The sequence below is a fragment of the Equus asinus genome, chromosome 8 (assembly GCF_041296235.1).
Source record: "Equus asinus isolate D_3611 breed Donkey chromosome 8, EquAss-T2T_v2, whole genome shotgun sequence".
Lineage (NCBI taxonomy): Eukaryota > Metazoa > Chordata > Mammalia > Perissodactyla > Equidae > Equus > Equus asinus.
Genome location: NC_091797.1, coordinates 29,124,791 through 29,142,357, shown reverse-complemented (window position 1 = coordinate 29,142,357; position 17,567 = coordinate 29,124,791). Strand labels below are relative to the sequence as shown.

At 44.9% G+C, this 17,567-nt stretch overlaps 1 protein-coding gene across 7 annotated transcripts in view; it reads right to left on the bottom strand.

The window, feature by feature from the left end:
* Positions 1-253: 253 nt before the first annotated feature.
* Positions 254-17,567, bottom strand: part of TCP11 (t-complex 11) — a 132,656-nt gene continuing 115,342 nt past the window's right edge. For 4 of the 7 annotated variants that reach the window (XM_070515058.1, XM_070515057.1, XM_070515055.1 and 1 more), the window contains 8 exons: positions 16,678-16,771; positions 11,590-11,710; positions 5,392-5,612; positions 4,531-4,667; positions 4,047-4,264; positions 3,771-3,952; positions 2,818-2,981; positions 254-2,070 (listed from right to left, as the gene is read on the bottom strand). In XM_070515058.1, coding sequence (XP_070371159.1) covers positions 1,838-2,070; positions 2,818-2,981; positions 3,771-3,952; positions 4,047-4,264; positions 4,531-4,667; positions 5,392-5,612; positions 11,590-11,710; positions 16,678-16,721 — 1,320 coding nt within the window. In that variant the 5' untranslated portion in view covers positions 16,722-16,771 and the 3' untranslated portion in view covers positions 254-1,837. The remainder of the gene's footprint in view (positions 2,071-2,817; positions 2,982-3,770; positions 3,953-4,046; positions 4,265-4,530; positions 4,668-5,391; positions 5,613-11,589; positions 11,711-16,677; positions 16,772-17,567) is intronic. The other 3 variants (XM_014846264.3, XM_070515060.1, XM_070515059.1) reach the window with 1 other exon arrangement.

Here is a 17,567-nt window from a genome sequence, read left to right as displayed (position 1 = left end):
TCCATTGAAACAGAAAGCAGATTCGTGTTGCCAGGAGCTAGGGGGAGGGCAAAATGAGAAGTGACTGCTTAATGAGTATGAGACTGCCTTTCGTGGTAATGAAAAGGTTCCGGAACTAGACAGTGGTGTTAGTTGCACAACATTGTGAATGTATTAAATGTCACTACTGGTAAGTTTTATATTATGTGTATTGAATGGATTGAATGGCACTATCTTTCCTTGTTTAGGTCAGCACAAGAAAATCAACTCAAAATTTCTAAGAAATCCATCATTCTAGATTTTAATTATGAAGTACAAAGCAAGGTTCTCTTGTCAGCCCAGTGTCTGCACCCCTCAGCCAGGCGGTCCTCTTCAGAGCACTTCTGCCTCTAAGGTAATGAAGCTTCCAAAATGTGGATTTTTTAAAAGTTCAAGTTAATTGTCGCAAATCAGAGACTCCATCTAGGCAAGCCTGTTTATTCAACATGCCCCTTTTTCTGGGCTTCCCCACCCTGAGGAGGTCTAGCTGTAAGAATGGAAACGGAACGATCCAGGCCCTCCAGCTTTTCTGGTCATAGGAAAAGTCACACTGTTGTCCTGGCCGTGTCACCCACCTAGGCTCTACTCTCTAAAAAGGAGGTCAATTAGGAGGAAACCTCGAGCTAACGCAACTCAAATCTCACTTCTGTTGTTCCTCCCAGATTTGTGTTCTATTCAGCTCCCTCCGTCTGCTGAAATGGTGAGAATATTGTTTCTCTCCACCCCACCTTGAGAGCACACAAGTGAATTTCCATTTTCTCTTGCCATTACAAAAAAAAGGGCCGAATCTAAGTGGAACATTTTCCTCCTTTCGGCCATACTAGGTTTGGGCTGGTCTGCTGCAGTGAGGCTGAGAACAACAGGTTGGATCTCTGCCATCCCAGGAGACAAGCCCAGTCCTTCCTAGCACCTCTCTCACTTGTGATGCCAACATGAGCTCACAACCACACTGCCAATTAGAGTTCCAGACTGGAAGTAGGAAGAAGGATGGAGGCTGGTCCACCTCTGAATGCCCACATCAACTCTGTCAGGATGAACGGGGGGTGCTAAGCTTAGAGATGAGGATACAGGAGACTCACTCGGCTCGAGAACAAGGATAAATGCGACCAAGTCAGTCACTGACCTAAGTCTGAACTCTGGACACTTCAGAGAAATTGCAAGAACTCTGAAACCTGTCCTCAACAGAAGGCTCGCCAGCAGCCAATATCCATTTCATTCAGCCCCAGTTTGCACACTGCTTCAGACCCTGAAAACAGAAGAGGAAGCTGAGGCTCTTACTATTTCTTGACTTACTGCATCATTTGAAGGAAATTTGGTCCTGGAAATGAGGTTTCTAATAACTTCTTTCAATTGTGCCCAATCCTGAGCTGAAATTTCTGACTTCCAGTGAAGCCCTTATAGTCACATTTTGGATAATTCCACAGAGTTCTCAGGGCCCTCAGGGAAATGCTTTACCCTTAGAGAAAACACTACTAGCACCTGGGTGTCTTGGCTTCTCAGCTCCGTCTGCTGAAGGGAGCACCTAGCCAGTGGAGGACAACCGGGGGCCTGTTGGCTTCTCAGCTAGCTAGGGCCGAGGGCACAGGGCCTGGCCACAGCTGCAGCAGGAGCAGAGCGGAAGTTTGCTTGCAGTTCAGAAGTTTATTATTGAACAAGGTTGGGCCAACTGGTGTTTACATGCTTGATCACTGGAGCCCAGGTGTACCGGCTGCAGGAGGGGAAGAGGGCCTGCAACTCTGCTGGTCACCGGTGATGTCACCCCAGGAAAACGATGGGCTTCTCTCCTGGGTCCAAGGTGCCAGGGCTGGAGCAGGTCCTATCAGAGAGACTCCACTTCTGTTTCCAGCGCCTGGGCTGGGGAGATGAGGGTTTTTAGGATCTCCATGTAGTACGGGCCAAACACCTGCTGATTGTGACGTGTTAGGTTGACAAACTTTTGGCCCAGTTCTGCCAGTTCTGCCTCAATGAGAGTAAGCCCTCCAGGGAGGTCTAACAGAGACCGCTGCACACCAAGAACCAAACAGCATTTGAGGAACAAATGGATCCGCTGATCTGTGAGCAAGAAAAGACAGTGAGAAGAGAAAGGGCAAACAACCTTCAGGGAGAAACACAGCCCCTGCGGTGTACTCACCCAAGTTCCAGGTTAACTGAGATATTCGCTAACCTACCTGCTCACCTGGAGATAAGGAAATTTGTTCTGTTTTGTTTTGTTTGGGAAGGGGGCTGCTATCGAGCTCCCAAGGACAAAGCAAAGATCAAAAATCAGTGGGCTAGTAAATTTCTGACTATTCAAAAGGTGACTTAAGTATCCATTGGTTAGATCCTAGTGAGCTCCTAACATAACAGGAGGATCTTAGACTTACCCTGCAGATGGCAGAGGTTAACAGCAAGGCCAAATTCACAGCCTCCATTCCAACATGGGGCCAGGGGAGTCCCTGCTACGGGAATGCCCTCCAGCCTAATGCCACATCAGCTCCTTCTTGATGAGGGGGGGATGTCACAGGTCTGGGACTGCAGTCAGAAGATGACCCAGAAGGCCAGGACGACTTTACCAGGTTGGACAATATGCCACATCTGGAAGTCATGAACTCCTGGGTGTAAATCTTCCTTAGAATCACAGAGTCCGTCTTTAAACTAGAAGGGATATATTTTCGACCCAGCATTTTGAAAAAACTAAAGCCTAAACAGTGACTTGCCCAATGATCGTGCCTTTTATTGTTAAAAGGTTCAATAACTGACTTCCAGGGTTGGGATCCACCTCTCTCCACAACATTCCCACCACCCGACAGGCATGCTCACCAATGACACTGCAGACACAGTTCTCCTTCGCGGCAATGTTCTGGAGCTGTCCTTTCAGAGATGCTGTGTTGTCGCTGCTCAGAGGAGCAAGACCCATGCTCTTGAGGCTTTGATGGATTTCCTGAGACACCTGTTCACTCAGGGTCAGCATAGCCTCCTCAGGCCTGGAGCAGGAAGGAGCATAAGCTGGTACCCACAGGCGGCCCTGGCACAGGCCCAGAGCCAGGGCAGCTCCACACCAGAGGTCAGGCCCCATCAGGGAGACTCCCAGCCATCCTCCCGTCCTCTGCCCAGGCCCTGGAGGCAGCACAGCCTGGTGGGTGGGTTAGTGTCTTCACCGTTACCCTCGAGACACTGACGATTCTCTATATACGATAGCATGTTCTACTTCGAAAACAAGGTAAACCAAAAAATCGAATCTGGACATGGTTTGGGTCGACCTTTGGATCCCCTCAGTATTCTTTAGCCCCGTGGTATGTGTATACACGTATATACCTTTTTAAGACTCGCTTAGACATTTCCAGGGTCATTTGTCCTCCTCTCACCAATTACAATGAGAAGCCTGGCCTTCTGAGTCCTCTTTTCCCTTTGCCAGGATGCCCGACACACGGTGGCTTCCAGCCAGCACAGCTGACTGGCTGGCCCACTCCCGCATAGGCATCAGCCCAGACCACTGGCATCCACTCAACTAGATAATGACTCCTTTGTAGCAAACACGATAACAAATCATTTTGTAGCAAACTATCCTCCACACTACTCTTTTTGGAAGAAAGTTTTATTTTTCTTTGTCGGAAGCCTCAAGATCACTTATGGAAAGACACCAACAATCTTTGTTGATGGTTCCAAAGGGCCTTTCTATGGTTTGTGGCGGGATGTAAGCCATCATTCATTACCTGCCTGTGTCCTCATACCACACATCATCTTCTACCCTAAAAAAAATCTATGCAGCTCACCTGGAGTCAAACTCCTCTGTCAGGGCTTTGGTTACGCGTTTCAGCTTGTCCACAAACTGAGGCGAGCCAAACAGAACATTGCCAGAGAAACTACTGGCCACCAGCAAGACTGAGGCCAGGACGGTTAACCTGTGCAGCTGCGACTCCAGCTCCTGTAGCCGGGCTCTGTCCATCTGCAGGGTCTGGGGAAGCAGCGAGGAGCAGGCTGTCAGGAGAGGAGGGTCCTGACGGAAGTCCTGCATACAAATCAACAGGGCAATGCTCCCCACGTCCTACCTCAGGGAACTCTTCATTTTCAGGGTCCCAGAGAAGAAGGTTCAGGAAGCCCTGGGACAGCACCATTGTGGGGCTGAGCGGCTCTGGGCTGTTGACTGGCTCACTCGGAGAGGGGCTGGCCACGCCGGAGGAGTCGGGAGTGTCAGGGCCGGTCAGAGGCGGCGCCGTGAGGTCTGCTGCGGCTCGGGTCAGCCACTTGGTGGTGTGATCCAGGAGGCCTGTGACAGGAACAGAGTGTGCGTCTGCATCCCTGGGGCTTCAAGACTAATGCTCTTTCCAAGATACACTCCTGGCCAATAAATAAGTGCTTGGTGGGGGTGGGGGTAGGGAGGGGTTGTCCTTCTGTCTTAGATAACTGGTCCTTCTCCTTTCCTCTACCTGGGGGAGAAACTTCCTATTCCGAAAAAGAGACAGAGTACTAACACCATAAAAGTCAGACCCAAGGTCCTAGCCTCGCACTCCTGCCCTCGAGTGGTATACATACCAGGCTGCTTGTCGAGGAGCTCCTGGAATTTCGCCCGTTCATACTGGACAGAATGCTCCTGCAGGTGGGGCTGAAGGCTCTGGATGGTGTAGTTCACCATGTCCATTTTCATCAGACCCAGAACCTGGAAGATCCCTCTGACACGGCAGAAAACAGAGTATTTATACCATGGAAGGGAATCTAGCAAGAGGGGAACCTACACAGAGTCGTTAAATCGTAGAATTAGGAGGAGCTTTAAAACTAACTTAGTCCCACCTCCTAAATTTACGGAAGACGACATGTGGCCCAGGACCCAAGGCCAGAGGGAGTGAGTGGCAGAGCTGGGAAGAGATAAGTCTCTGGGCCTTGAAGCCTCCAGGCTAGATTTCCTCCCACAGTGGTCATTCGGTTGTCTCTTAAGAAAGGTGGTCAGCGAAAGGAAACACACCACTACACTAACGATTTTCTCTGGGAAGCGGGATTACAGGTGATGCTATTTTTGATGCTATTTCTAGGCTAATCACTTCTCTTTTTTTTAACTTTCTGGGCCTCGGTTTCTATAGCCATAAAATAAGGATAACCTTCCATCCCTGTCCCCTCACGCTGTGTGAACTGCGGCAAGAAAACCTGGCAGAGGGAGGTTTGAACTCCTTGGAAGAAAGGATTATGTACTCTGAGGTGGGGTGTTGTACAGGGGCCCGATCAATCTAAGGATAACCAGAGGCCCTGCAAGGCCATCTTTGGAAAAAAAAAGCTAACAGGCCAGAGAGGAGCCAAGGGGAGTCAGTCAGGTCTTCAACAGGGAAGAGCTGGCCAAGACAGGGGCTTTTCCTGGCCGGGGGGCTGAGGGTCATTTCAGGGGACAGCAGCCACGTTCCACACCTCAGTAAACGAACAGGATCTGTCACGCTCTCTAGTTTCTGCACCGCCTCATCCCGAACTGGGGCACACAGCAAAGTCATCGTGTTGAGGATGTACTTAGAGAGATGAGGGACATTCAGGGCCCCGTGTTCCGCTTCCTGCTTGAGGAGGTCCACGTCCAGAGCGTCTTCGATCTCACTTCTTAGGCGGTTCTGGCGTGGTAACAGCAGTGATAACAAGATCTGCTCGGGAAAGAAAGTCAGAGAAGGAAATGCGCTCTGCGTAGAGCCCCAAACTGTCTCTAATGGACAATACCTTTAGCCACAGACATCCCAGCTGGTGTCTTTCAAGGATCAAGAAGTCAGGTCTCTACTTTCCCTAGAGAAGGTTTTTTATCTTTGTTTAGGGGCCAGTGATAGTTTAAGGCTTCAGGGGATCAAGTACAACAATGGTATATCACTTTCTATGCAGAATGAAATCAAGAGATGAATAAAATCAAGGAGCGTGATAAAAAGAAATGCAAGGTACAACAAATGTAAAATACATACCACCACATGGTGATGAGGACGCTTAATTTTAAAAGGCAGTGTTGAGAATATCTTACTTCAAAGGGCAAGGAGGAAGCAGGCGAAGGAACTGTTAAGAGTCACTGGAAATAGCCTATTAACCCAAAAATATAAGTTGCCTGTGGACAGAGACTCTCTTATGCATCTCTGTGACTCTGTAACACACAGAACACAGGAGGCGTGAGGGATGGGGTTTAAGGAATATGTGTTTAACTGAATGGAACACTGAGTTGTCATAGCAAGATCCCAACTGTCTAGCTTCATCTTAAACAAATAAAAGTTGCTCCATATTATCTATTTAAATGGTAAACTGTGCCAGTTTATCAGTTTGGAGACTCTCAGTTCCAAGTCTACCGTTCAGTGCCTACTCCGTGAAAACGGAGCTAGCCCTTTAAGTGTCTTTCCTTTGCTGGCTAGCATAATGGTTGAGTTTTGCTGGTAGAGGGTGCTAGAGGAAGAGGTCTTCCTCCCTGGCTCGGGCGTGCTCCTCCTCAGCAAGCTCCTACAGCACTGCAGCTTCTCTTTGTTCAAACTACTGTTTCCTTCTCCTGATGGGACCCTGACTGACACAAAACTGGTACCATGAGTGAGGTTCAAACTCCAATGGCCGTATGTCCACTGGATGTGACAAGCAGGAAGTAGCGAGTACTTTAGATGCCTTAGAAAAACACGCACTAGAGGATGGCAGACAATCCCCACAAAGATTCAGCAGCCCGTCACCTCAGAGAAGTTGCTAGAGCTTCAGTGGTCTGGACCTTGTCACACTATCCCCCTCAAAGTGAGAGACAAGTCCCTGTATCTCCAACGCCCACCATGAGAACAGAGGCACGACGCTGTAGGCCTTTCTGGATTATTCAAGGCAACATACACCACGTTTGAATTTGCTACTGCAACACTCGTTCAGTCACTCACAGGCTGCCAATTTCAAGTGGAACCAGAGCAAGAGTAGACTCTGCAGCAAGTTCAGGCTGCTGTATACGCCGCTCTCCCATCAGGACCTCACGATCCAGCAGGTTCAATGACACCTGAAGTGCCTACAGCTAGTAAGGATGCTGTATAGAGCCTCTCGCAAGCACCGATAGGCGCATCACAGCACAGACCTCTAGGCTTCTGGAGCAGATCTATGCCTCTTCTGTAGATAACTATTTGCCTTTTGAGAAACAGTTTCTGGCTTGCTCCTGGGCCTTGGCCAGAAGACCTCACCATAGGACATCAAGTGGCCATGTGGCCTGAGCTTCCCATGAGGAACTGGGTGTTGTCTGACCTACCTAGACATAAGATTGGACATGCACCACAGCAAGCTATCACCAGGTGAAAACGGCCCATAAGAGACCATGCATGTGCTGGTACAGGACAGACGTACAGACTAAAAGAACAGAGTCCAGAAATAAAATAAAATATGGTCAAACAATTTTTGAAAACAATGCCAAGATCATACAAAGGGAAAGGACAGTCTTAACTCAAAATGGATCACAGACTTAAACATAAGAGCTAAAATTCTGAAACTCTTAGAAGAAAATATAGGGGTAAATCCTCAAAATCTTGGATTTGGCAAGATATGACACCAAAAGCAAAAGCAACCAAAGTCCAAAATTAGGTAAATTGGACTTCATCAAAATTAAAATTTTTGTGCAAAGGGCACTATCAAAAAATTGAAGAGACTACCCACGGAATGAAATAAAATATGTGCAAATCATTTATCTGACAAGGGTCATCCAGAATACACAAAGAACTCTTACAACTTAACAAAAAGACAAACAACTCAATTTAAAAATGGGCAAACGACTTAAGTAAACATTTCTCCGCGGATGACATCAATGGGGAAGGAGCACATGAAAAAATGCTCAACATTATGAGCCATTAGAGAGATGTAAATCAAAACCGCAATGAGATTCCACTTCATACCCACTAAGATAGCTATAATTTTTTTTTTAAAAAAAGGGAAAATAAGTGTTGGTGAAAATGTGGAGAAACTGGAACCCTCGTACCTTGCTAGTGGGAATGTAAAATGGTGTCACCACTGTGGAAAACAGTTTAGTGGTTTCTCAACAAATTAAACATAGAATTGCCATATGACTCAGCAATTCCACTCTCGAGTATATATCCAAAAGAATGGAAAACCAGTGTTCAAACAAAAACTTGTACATGAGTGAACATAGCAGCACTACTCACAACAGCAAAAACGTGAAAAAAACACAAATGACCACCAACAGATGAATGGATAAACAAAACGTGGTATAGCCATACAATGGAATTTTATTTGGCCATAAAAAGGAATGAAATTCTGACATATGCTTAGAACATGGATGAAAACATTTTGCTACGTTATGCTAAAGTGAAATTTGTCATACACAAAACGACAGGGGCCGGCCCCGTGGCTGAGTGGTCAAGTTCGCGAGCTCCGCTTTGGCGGCCCAGGGTTTCACCGGTTCAGATCCTGGGCACAGACATCGCACCACTCATCAGGCCATGTTGAGGTGGCGTCCCACATGCTACAACTAGAAGGACCCACAGCTAAAATATACAACTATGTACTGGGGGCATTTGGGGAGAAAAAGCGAAAAAAAAAAAAGGACAAATGGGGTGAGCCTAATGGCATAGTGGTTAAGTTTGCACACACCACTTTGATGGGCAGGGGTTCACAGATTTGGGTCCTGAGCTTGGACCTAGCACTGCTCATCAAGCCACACTGTGGTGGCATCTCACATAACATAGAGGAAGACTGGCACAGATATTAGCTCAGGGCCAATCTTCCTGACAAAAATACAAAAGGATAAATATTGTATGATTCCACCTCCATGAGGTACCTAGAATAGTTAAATTCATAGAGACAGAAAGTAAAAGAGGTTACCAGGCACCGGAGGAGGAAGGGAGTGAGGAGTCATTGTCTAAGGGGTACAGTTTCTGTTTGGGAAGATGAAAACATTCTGGAAATGGATAACGGTGATGGCTGCACCACATTGTGAATATACTTAATGCCACCAAATTATCACCCTTAATAATGGTTAAAATGGTAAACATTTTGTTATGTATTTTACCACAAAAAAAAAAATCCTAAAAAACACAAACAACTAAGCCCCTAATATGGGAACATTCCCGAGGGAGGACGAGCCAGCCGCCTGGTGGCAGACGGCTGCTCTGGACCTCTCCCATTGTGGAAGGAGCGGAGATTCATCCTCCCCGGAACGGACACCTATTCTGGAGACGGATTTGTCTTTCCTGTCTGCAATGCTTCTGTCAGCACCAACATTCGTGAACTCACAGAAAGCCTTACCCACTGTCCTGGGTCCTGGCATGCCCCATAGCACTGAATCTGATCAAGGAACCCATTTTACAGCAGAGGAAGTGCTGCAATGGCTTCGTGCCCACATACCCCTCACTGAGAATCCACCGGCCTTCAGTGAAGAGTGGGATGGCTTCTTGAGGACTCAGTTACAGCATTAGTTGAGGGACAATATCCTGAAAGGAAAGCTTCTGCCTTATAAGATGCAATATATGCTTTGAATCAAAGACCACGATATGGTACTGTTCCCCAAAGCCCAAATACATGGTCCCAGGGATCAAGGAGTGGAAGGAAGACTGGTTCTTCTTACTATTACTCCTTATAAACTACTTGCAGAATTTTTGTTTCCCATCCTGCCAACTTTAGGCTCTGCTGATTGTGGGGTAATGCTTGCATTGGTTCCAATGAACTAGAAGATGAGACTGCCACCTTGTCATTTTGGTCTCCTTATACCACTGAACCAACAGGGTGAAAAAGGAGTTACTCTACTGGCTAGAGGAACTGACCTCAGTACCAAGGAGAAACTGGGTTGCTGCTACACAATGTGAGCAAAAAGGACTGTGCTGGAACCCAGAAGATTCTCTGAGATGTCTCTTGGTACTTCCATCCCAATAATAAAGGTTAATGGAAAACCACAGCAAACAACAAAAGCAAAATGTTTGAGGACTCAGACTCTTTGGCAGCGAAGGTTTGGGTCACTCTACCAGATAAAGAACCCCAGCCAGCTGAGGCTCTGGCTGAGACAAGGGAAATAACGGAATGAAGAGTAGAAGGAAGTCATAGGTATCAACTCTAGCCTTGTGACCAATTACAGAAACAAAGGCTATAAACTTTTTCTTTGATTGTTATAGGCATGTGTTTATTTGTACATGATAACTATTTTCTTCTTCTCTCTCCTTCTTCCATTATTTTATAGATAGGTTGTTGGAAGTTAACTTTACAATTTAGCCTTTAGGTAACAGGATATTCAGTGGGATGGAACATTGAGGAGCAACGTAGACAGCAATGGACACAATAACTGTTGGGACCATAGGTCTCCTCATTTTGGGGAAAGGATGAGAACTTGTGAGACCAATAGCTGTATCTTATTAGGTAGAAATAGAGTTCTTTTCAGGAATTCAAATGTGTGTAGATGATGCATATGGAAGCTGAGCAGGCAAAGGCGTGGAACGTGACATTTACCAATTTGTCCCTCGGCTCCAAATCCATCCTTCTTTTCTCTGCTCTGAGAAAATGAAGTAAGTTCTTTAAATACTTTTCCTTTACCATGTGGCACAATTTTAAGCTTCATCTGTAGAAGGCACATTAATTAGTTTTCTGTGCTGCACAACAAATTACCATAAATTTAGGGGCTTAAAACCGCATTTATTATCTCACAGTTTCTGTGGGTCAGGAGTCCAGGCACAATTTAACTGAGTCCTCTGTTCAGGGTCTCACAAGGCTGCAATCAAGGTCTCATGATCTCAGGGGCTGCATTCTCATGTGGAAGTGTGACTGCTGGAGAAGAAGCTGGTACCAAGCTCACTCAAACTGCTGGCAGAATTCACTTCCTCACAGCTGTATACTTGAAGGCCCCAGCTTCTCACTGGCTGCTGGGTGGATGCTGCCCTCAGGTTCTGGAGGCCACCTGCATTTCCTTGCCGTGTGGCCCTCCCCATAGGCAGTTCTCAACATACCCATCTGCTTCTCCAAGGCCAGCAGGAGAGTCTCCCTCCCCAATCTGCTAAGATGGAGTCTGACATAACAAAATGTATTCTTGGGAGTGACAGCCCATCACCTTTGCCATATTCTATGGGTTAGAGACAAGTACAGCTCTCATCCACACTCAAAGAGAGAGGATCATTGGGGTGTGGATCATTGGGGGTCACCTTAGGAGTGTCTACCACATACGAGAAGGACGTTGCAAAAGACCACGGCTTTCCATCCTGATCGTAGAATGCATACTTGGCAGGCTCCTGCAGCCTGAGCGGCTTCTCCAGTGCCAGACTCCTGCAGTGCACAGTGGTCAGCAGCACGCAAAGGCCAGCAACTTCCCCTGGCACGGCTACACCCTCTCAAACGAGTCCTTGGTGTTCTATCTCAGCCATGGAGGTATGGTGGATTCTCCTTCTCTCTGATATTCTAGTGGTCTTTAGAGTTCTCTTTCCTTCTTACTAGCCCAAAGTCCTTGTTTCTCCAGTTCTACATTATAATAATTTTTATATTAAAACTTCCTTGTTGAAACTACTGTGTGATTTCCGTCTACTAATTAGACTCTGGCTGACTCACGGACCATGTTCAGTTAGGATTTGCTAGCCACTGACACTCCAGCGAGCTGGGGATGCCCAGGAATTTTACAGACACAAATGAAAAGGTGGTCACGTCACTCACCTCTTTTATTTCTTTCAGAAGTTCAAGAGCACAGCTGAAGTCTGGGGGAGTAGCTGACAGTTGCTCCTTAAGATGGTCCCAAAAGGCATTGTGCATTGTCTCCTTGACCTTGCCCTCCAGACTGTAAGAGGGATAAATGAGGTAATTACTTTTTTCATCCAAAAACTATTATAAGGTCATTTTCTCCTAAGCCCCAAAGAAACAGCATTTGATATGATAAAACACCATTACACTGACAGGGAAAAGCTAGGAACTGTGCTTGGACTGCAGCAGAGTTGAACAAGTGGGGGTTAGACCTGGATGTCAAGGGCATCAGTAAAACCTCTCTGAAGGGCTCCTCTTGGTTCCAGAGCAGCCTTCCCTCTGCAGCAGGAGGAGCCCTGAGTGGAGGCCGGGCCAAGCTGACTTAGCACTGATTTTGCATCTAGCCTAGATAATATGCGACTTAGTTCCATTTATATACACATATAGCAATGAACCAAATCATCTTCCATTTTCTTATACTAGTCCTAAAATATAGGAAAGGATTTTCCTTCTTGGATAACACCTGAATATCCACAGGTATTTCCAGACCAGCAGGTCTAAAATTGAATTCACTATTTTCCCCCTCCAAACCTTCCTCCCGTATTCCCAGTCTCTCAGTGGCCCTACCATGTAGCCAGTCGGAAGCCAGAAAGATCAGTCTTTTTTTCCCCTTAAAAAAAAACAGAAGCAGCAAAGGCAATTTAATTTATAAAGGATAGTCTTTTCAACAAATGGTGCTGGAACAACTGGCCATCCACATGAAAAAAAATGAATCTAGTCAGACCTTATACCGTCCACAAATGGATCACAGACCTAAAAGTAAAGCATGAAACTTCTAGAAGACCACATAGGAGAAAATCTCAGTGACCCTGGGTTTGGCAATGACCTTTTAGATACAACATCAAAAGCAAGGTCCATGAAAGAAAAAACTGGTAAGCTGGACTTCACTAAATTGAAAACTTCTGCTCTGTGAGAGACACTCTTAGGAGAATGAAAAGACAAGCCAGAGACTTTTTGCAAAGCACATATCTGATAAAGGACCAGTATCCAAAATATACAAAGAACTCTTAAAACTCAACAATAAGAAAACAAACAACCCAATTTTAAAATGAGAACGATCTGGACACCTCAGCAAAGTAGATATACAGATGGAAAAGAAGCATATGAAAAGATGTTCCACCTCATTTGTCATCAGGGAATTGCAGATTAAAATAACAATGAGACACCCCTACACGCCTGTTAGAAAGGCCAAAATCCAGAACACTGACAACACCAAATGCTGGTGAGGCTGTGGAGCAGCAGGAACTTGCACTCATTGCTCGTGGGAATGCAAAATGGTCCAGCCACTCTGGAAGACAGCTTGGCATTTCTTACAAAACCAAACACGCCCTTGCCATACAATTCAGCAGTTGTCCTCTTTGGTAGTTACTCAAATGAGTTGAAAACTTATGTCCACACAAAAACCTTTACACAGAGGTTTATAGCAGTCTCTTTACGAATGATGATCAAATGAATTTCCACAAGAACGAAATTAGACCCTAACTCACACAATATACAAAAATTAAATCAAAATGGACCAACAACCTCAATATAAGTACAAAAACCATAAAATTCTGTCTCTAATCATAAGTGATGTCGAATGTCTTCTTGCATGCTTATTTTATGTGTGTACCTTCACTGGTGAGGTGTCTGTTCAGATCTTTACCCGTTTTTTATTGGGATGTGTAAGCCCCCAAAAGACATGGAGGAGTCTTAAATGAATACTGTTACGTGAAAGAAGTCAATCTGAAAAGGCTACATTTGTATGCTGTATGACGGCATACATACTGTATGATTCCACCTATAGAACATTCTGGAAACTTATGGGGACAGTAAAAAGATCAGTGGTTGCCAAAGGTTTGGGGAGGAGGGAGAGAAGCACAAATAGGTAGAGTACAGGGGATTCTGAGGGCAGTGAAATCACTCTGTGTGATACAGTAATGGCGAATACATATTATACATTTTTCAAAACCCATAGGATATACAACACAAAAAGTGAACCCCAATATAAACTATGGACTTGAGTTAATAACAATGTATTAATACTGGATCATCAATTGTAACAAAAGCCCCACACTAACACAAGATGTAAATAATAGGGAAATTGTGTACGGGGAAAGAGAGGGCATATGGGAACTCCCTGTACTTTCCACTTGTTTTCCTGTAAAACTAAGACTACTATTAAAAAATTGTCTATTAATTTTTAAAAAAAGAAATTACAGTAATAAATTTTCCTTTGAATGTTTATTTAAATGATGCCTCTGACCTATAGAGCTGGACCAGTAAGAAGAAAAAGAACCATTTGGAAATTCTCAGGCTGTACCTAATCATTGCCAAACAGCTACTGGTTTTCTTGAATTAAACACGCCCCCTTAAAAAAAGATACAGTAGTAATGCACGCTCCTTCTAAAACAAAAAAACAAGCAATACAAAGATGAATAAGAAAGTCCCAGTTCCTCTCCCAATACAGCAATCTCAGTCATCAGAGGGACCCAGCTATAACCTGTCTAATGGTCCAGCGTGTACTGGAACTGTTCTTAACTCTTTTCTCCTCATCCTATTTATCCAATCCTTCTCCAAGTTCCATAAATTTCGCTTCTTAAATGTCTCTGGAACCCATCCCTTCCTACCATCATCTCTTACCCGGACTACTGCAATAGTCCATTTACTGGTCCCCCTGCCTTCAGTCTTGTCCCTTTTTAATCCGTTCTCCACCAATTCATTCTAAAATCAATAACTTTTCTAAAATGCAATTCTGATCATGATGTCATGCTCATGTAAAGTCCTTTAGGAGCTTCTTATCTCATATAAGCAGCATAAATGGCTTCTGTGACCCTTCCTGATATCGTTCTGCCTCCCTTTCTGATTCGTCTCCTCCTGCCTCATAACACTTTGTGCTCAACCACACCAAGCTACTTGTAAAGAACATGCCATATTCTACCACTACTCTGTGCCTCTGACATGTCGTTTCCTCTGCTGGGAGCATTCCTTCCCACCTAGACCACCTGGAAAGCACCTATTCACCCTCTAAGATTCAACTCAAGTCTTTGTAGGCAGAATCCTTCCCCCGCAGACAAATCTCTGATCCTCCTCAGGCAGCTGAACACTCTCAGTAAACACTATACACACAGCTGCGTGAACTTATCAGTCATTTTCTGTTATTCAATGGTCTCCCTGCCAAAAGCTTTTTGACAGCAAAGACAGTGCCTTGTTTGTCTATAGCTATATCTATCCCCAGCACTCAGCATTTTGCGACCGTATAATAGGCACTCAATAAATGCCTGATGAATGACTGCCCAAACATGGAATTTCCCTTAGAAACCTAGAATTGTAATTAACACCATCCTATGAGCCCAAAGCAAAGCCAATTACCTAGAATGAGCAACCTCAAACTCTATTTCAACTTTTTTCCTGATATAAATTTTGCCTCACGTGAAAACCCAGCTCTGGATGGGTTTCTACTTCTCTTCTCCCTCTTTCGTCTCCTCTACCTGCTCCCCAACTTTCTCCCTACCACCCCTTGAGTAGATCTTTACCCTCCCAGTTTCATTTTTTCTCCTCTTCCGCCAGCAACAAACATACAAGCAGTGGGAGAGGTGCTCGGAGATCTGGGTTTTGGTGAAAACTTGTTCCCAGAGGAGCTGCGCTTGGCGCGGACCCGACGGCACCAGGCAAGGACAAACCAGAGCATGAAGACCAAGGGAGCAACTCGTGACAGAGGATGGCACGTTAGTAACAGCCTCCCTGAAGATGCCAAATAACAAAAGCATTTGAGGAAGCCAACTAATCACAAGCTGCCATTATTTATCTATTGGTGGGAAATTAGAACTGTTTTAAAACGTATAAATCTGACATTCAGTGTACCCACTTAACTGCCAAAAACCCAGCAGAGCCATTCAATTCACACTTACGAAAGATTCTCATTTATTTATTGCAATGTCAATATAACTAAGAAGAATCAAAATACAGCTTGATGGGGCTGGGGAAGCATTATTTATCAACAAGGTTCTGATCCTCATTCATAAATTAAGCTGATTTATGGAGCCAGGTCAAAAAGAGTTTAAAAATACCACTATTAGAAAATTAATTTTTTTATCTGTGCCTGTTTAATCTGTGATCATTTAAAAGAGTAAATGACAGCTACTATGTGGTAGGCAGCTGACAAGATGACCCCAAAGATCTATGATTCCCAGTTTGCACACCCTGGGGTAATGCCATCTCCTGGACTGTGGGCTGGGTTTCTAGTGAAAAGAATGTAGTACAGGTGATTGGCTGTCACTTCTGAGATTAGGTAACAGAAAGACTGTGGTTTCCATCTGGGGCACCTCTCTCACACTCTTATTCTGTCACCCTGAGTGAGGGAAGCAGGCCGCCATGTTGTGAGCTGCCCTATGTGGAGAGGTCCATGTGGCAAAGAACTGAGGGAGGCTCTGGCCAACAGTCAGCAGACTGACTGCAACCTCATCAGAGACCTTGAGCCAGAAGCACACAGATAAACCATGCCCATAGTTAAATCACACCCACAGATAAACCACGCCCATAGATGAACCACACCCATAGATAAATCATGCTCATATTTCTGACCCACAGAAACTGTGAGATAATGAACATTGTTTTAGCTACAAAGTTTTGAAGTAATTTGTTATGCAGCAATAGCTGGCTACTACAGGCTACTTCCTCCACACCTGTCAGAAAAGATCTGAGTCCACCCTAATTAATTATACTTTGTTATCAACTTGAGTCCCAAAGTGAACATTCCAACAGTAATTGTTCTGGTTTATTCACTGGTTAAATAACATTTGCTTCTTGAGCCTCTGATACTAATAATTATAACTTATTACTCTTCTGTTTAAGTTGTGGAGACCTCTAAAGGCTTATATTCATGACTGTATTTCTTTCCATTGTATTGAGAAACAATTGACTAACTGCATTATTAAATAGAAATGCTTCAAATCTGGTCCGAAGCCATTAGTGCTCCATACCTACGCCGGGATGAATAAGATGGGAAATGAGAAGAGCCTGTACCTGCTTGGAGGGAAAACCTCTTCCACATGGAAATCGTGACCCATCCCAGTCTCGCTGCTCAGCTTGGAAACATCGATAACTGTATCTGTCAGACCTGTGACAGAAAGAACTTATGGTGTACATCTGAAACTAATGTAATATCTCAATTACACCTCAAAAAAAAACTTATGGTGGACAACAGTGAACCCACACAAGTCTGAATTTCTAGTTTATTCAGGGATTCACTCTACTGAGTAAGCCTCAAATTTAGATTCATCAAACTGATCTTACGCAAACATTCTGCCATTCTAGTCATTTACGTTTTCTGAACTCTAGGACCCGTGACAGCACCTCTCAGAGTGGTCCAGCATGGGGGTAAGGGAGGACTAAGAAGCTATTTTATACAAAAAACAGAAAGTAAAACTGATTTAAAACCTTTCTCTTAAAAAGCAAGATAATTAGGGGGGCTGGCCCCGTGGCCGAGTGGTTAAGTTCGCGCGCTCCGCTGCAGGCGGCCCAGTGTTTCGTCGGTTCGAATCCTGGGCGCAGACATGGCACTGCTCATCAAGCCATGCTGAGGCGGCATCCCACATGCCACAACTAGAAGGACCCACAACTAAGAATGTACAACTATATACCAGGGGGCTTTGGGGAGAAAAAGGAAAAAATACAATCTTTAAAAAAAAAGCAAGATAATTAAAGCAGCAAAGAAACAATAATTTGTGATTTGCAAAAATAAACATTTATCTAAGGGTATTATGATTCTACTCTCCTCTTCCTGCCTCTGAGCAAAGTTAAATTCTCCATACAGATGGTACTGACTGGTGCCAGCATCATTTGGTCTTCTAAAGCAACGGTTCCCAGACTTTAGGATTTCACAGACTAATAAATTTCCCAAAAAGATCTTGAGC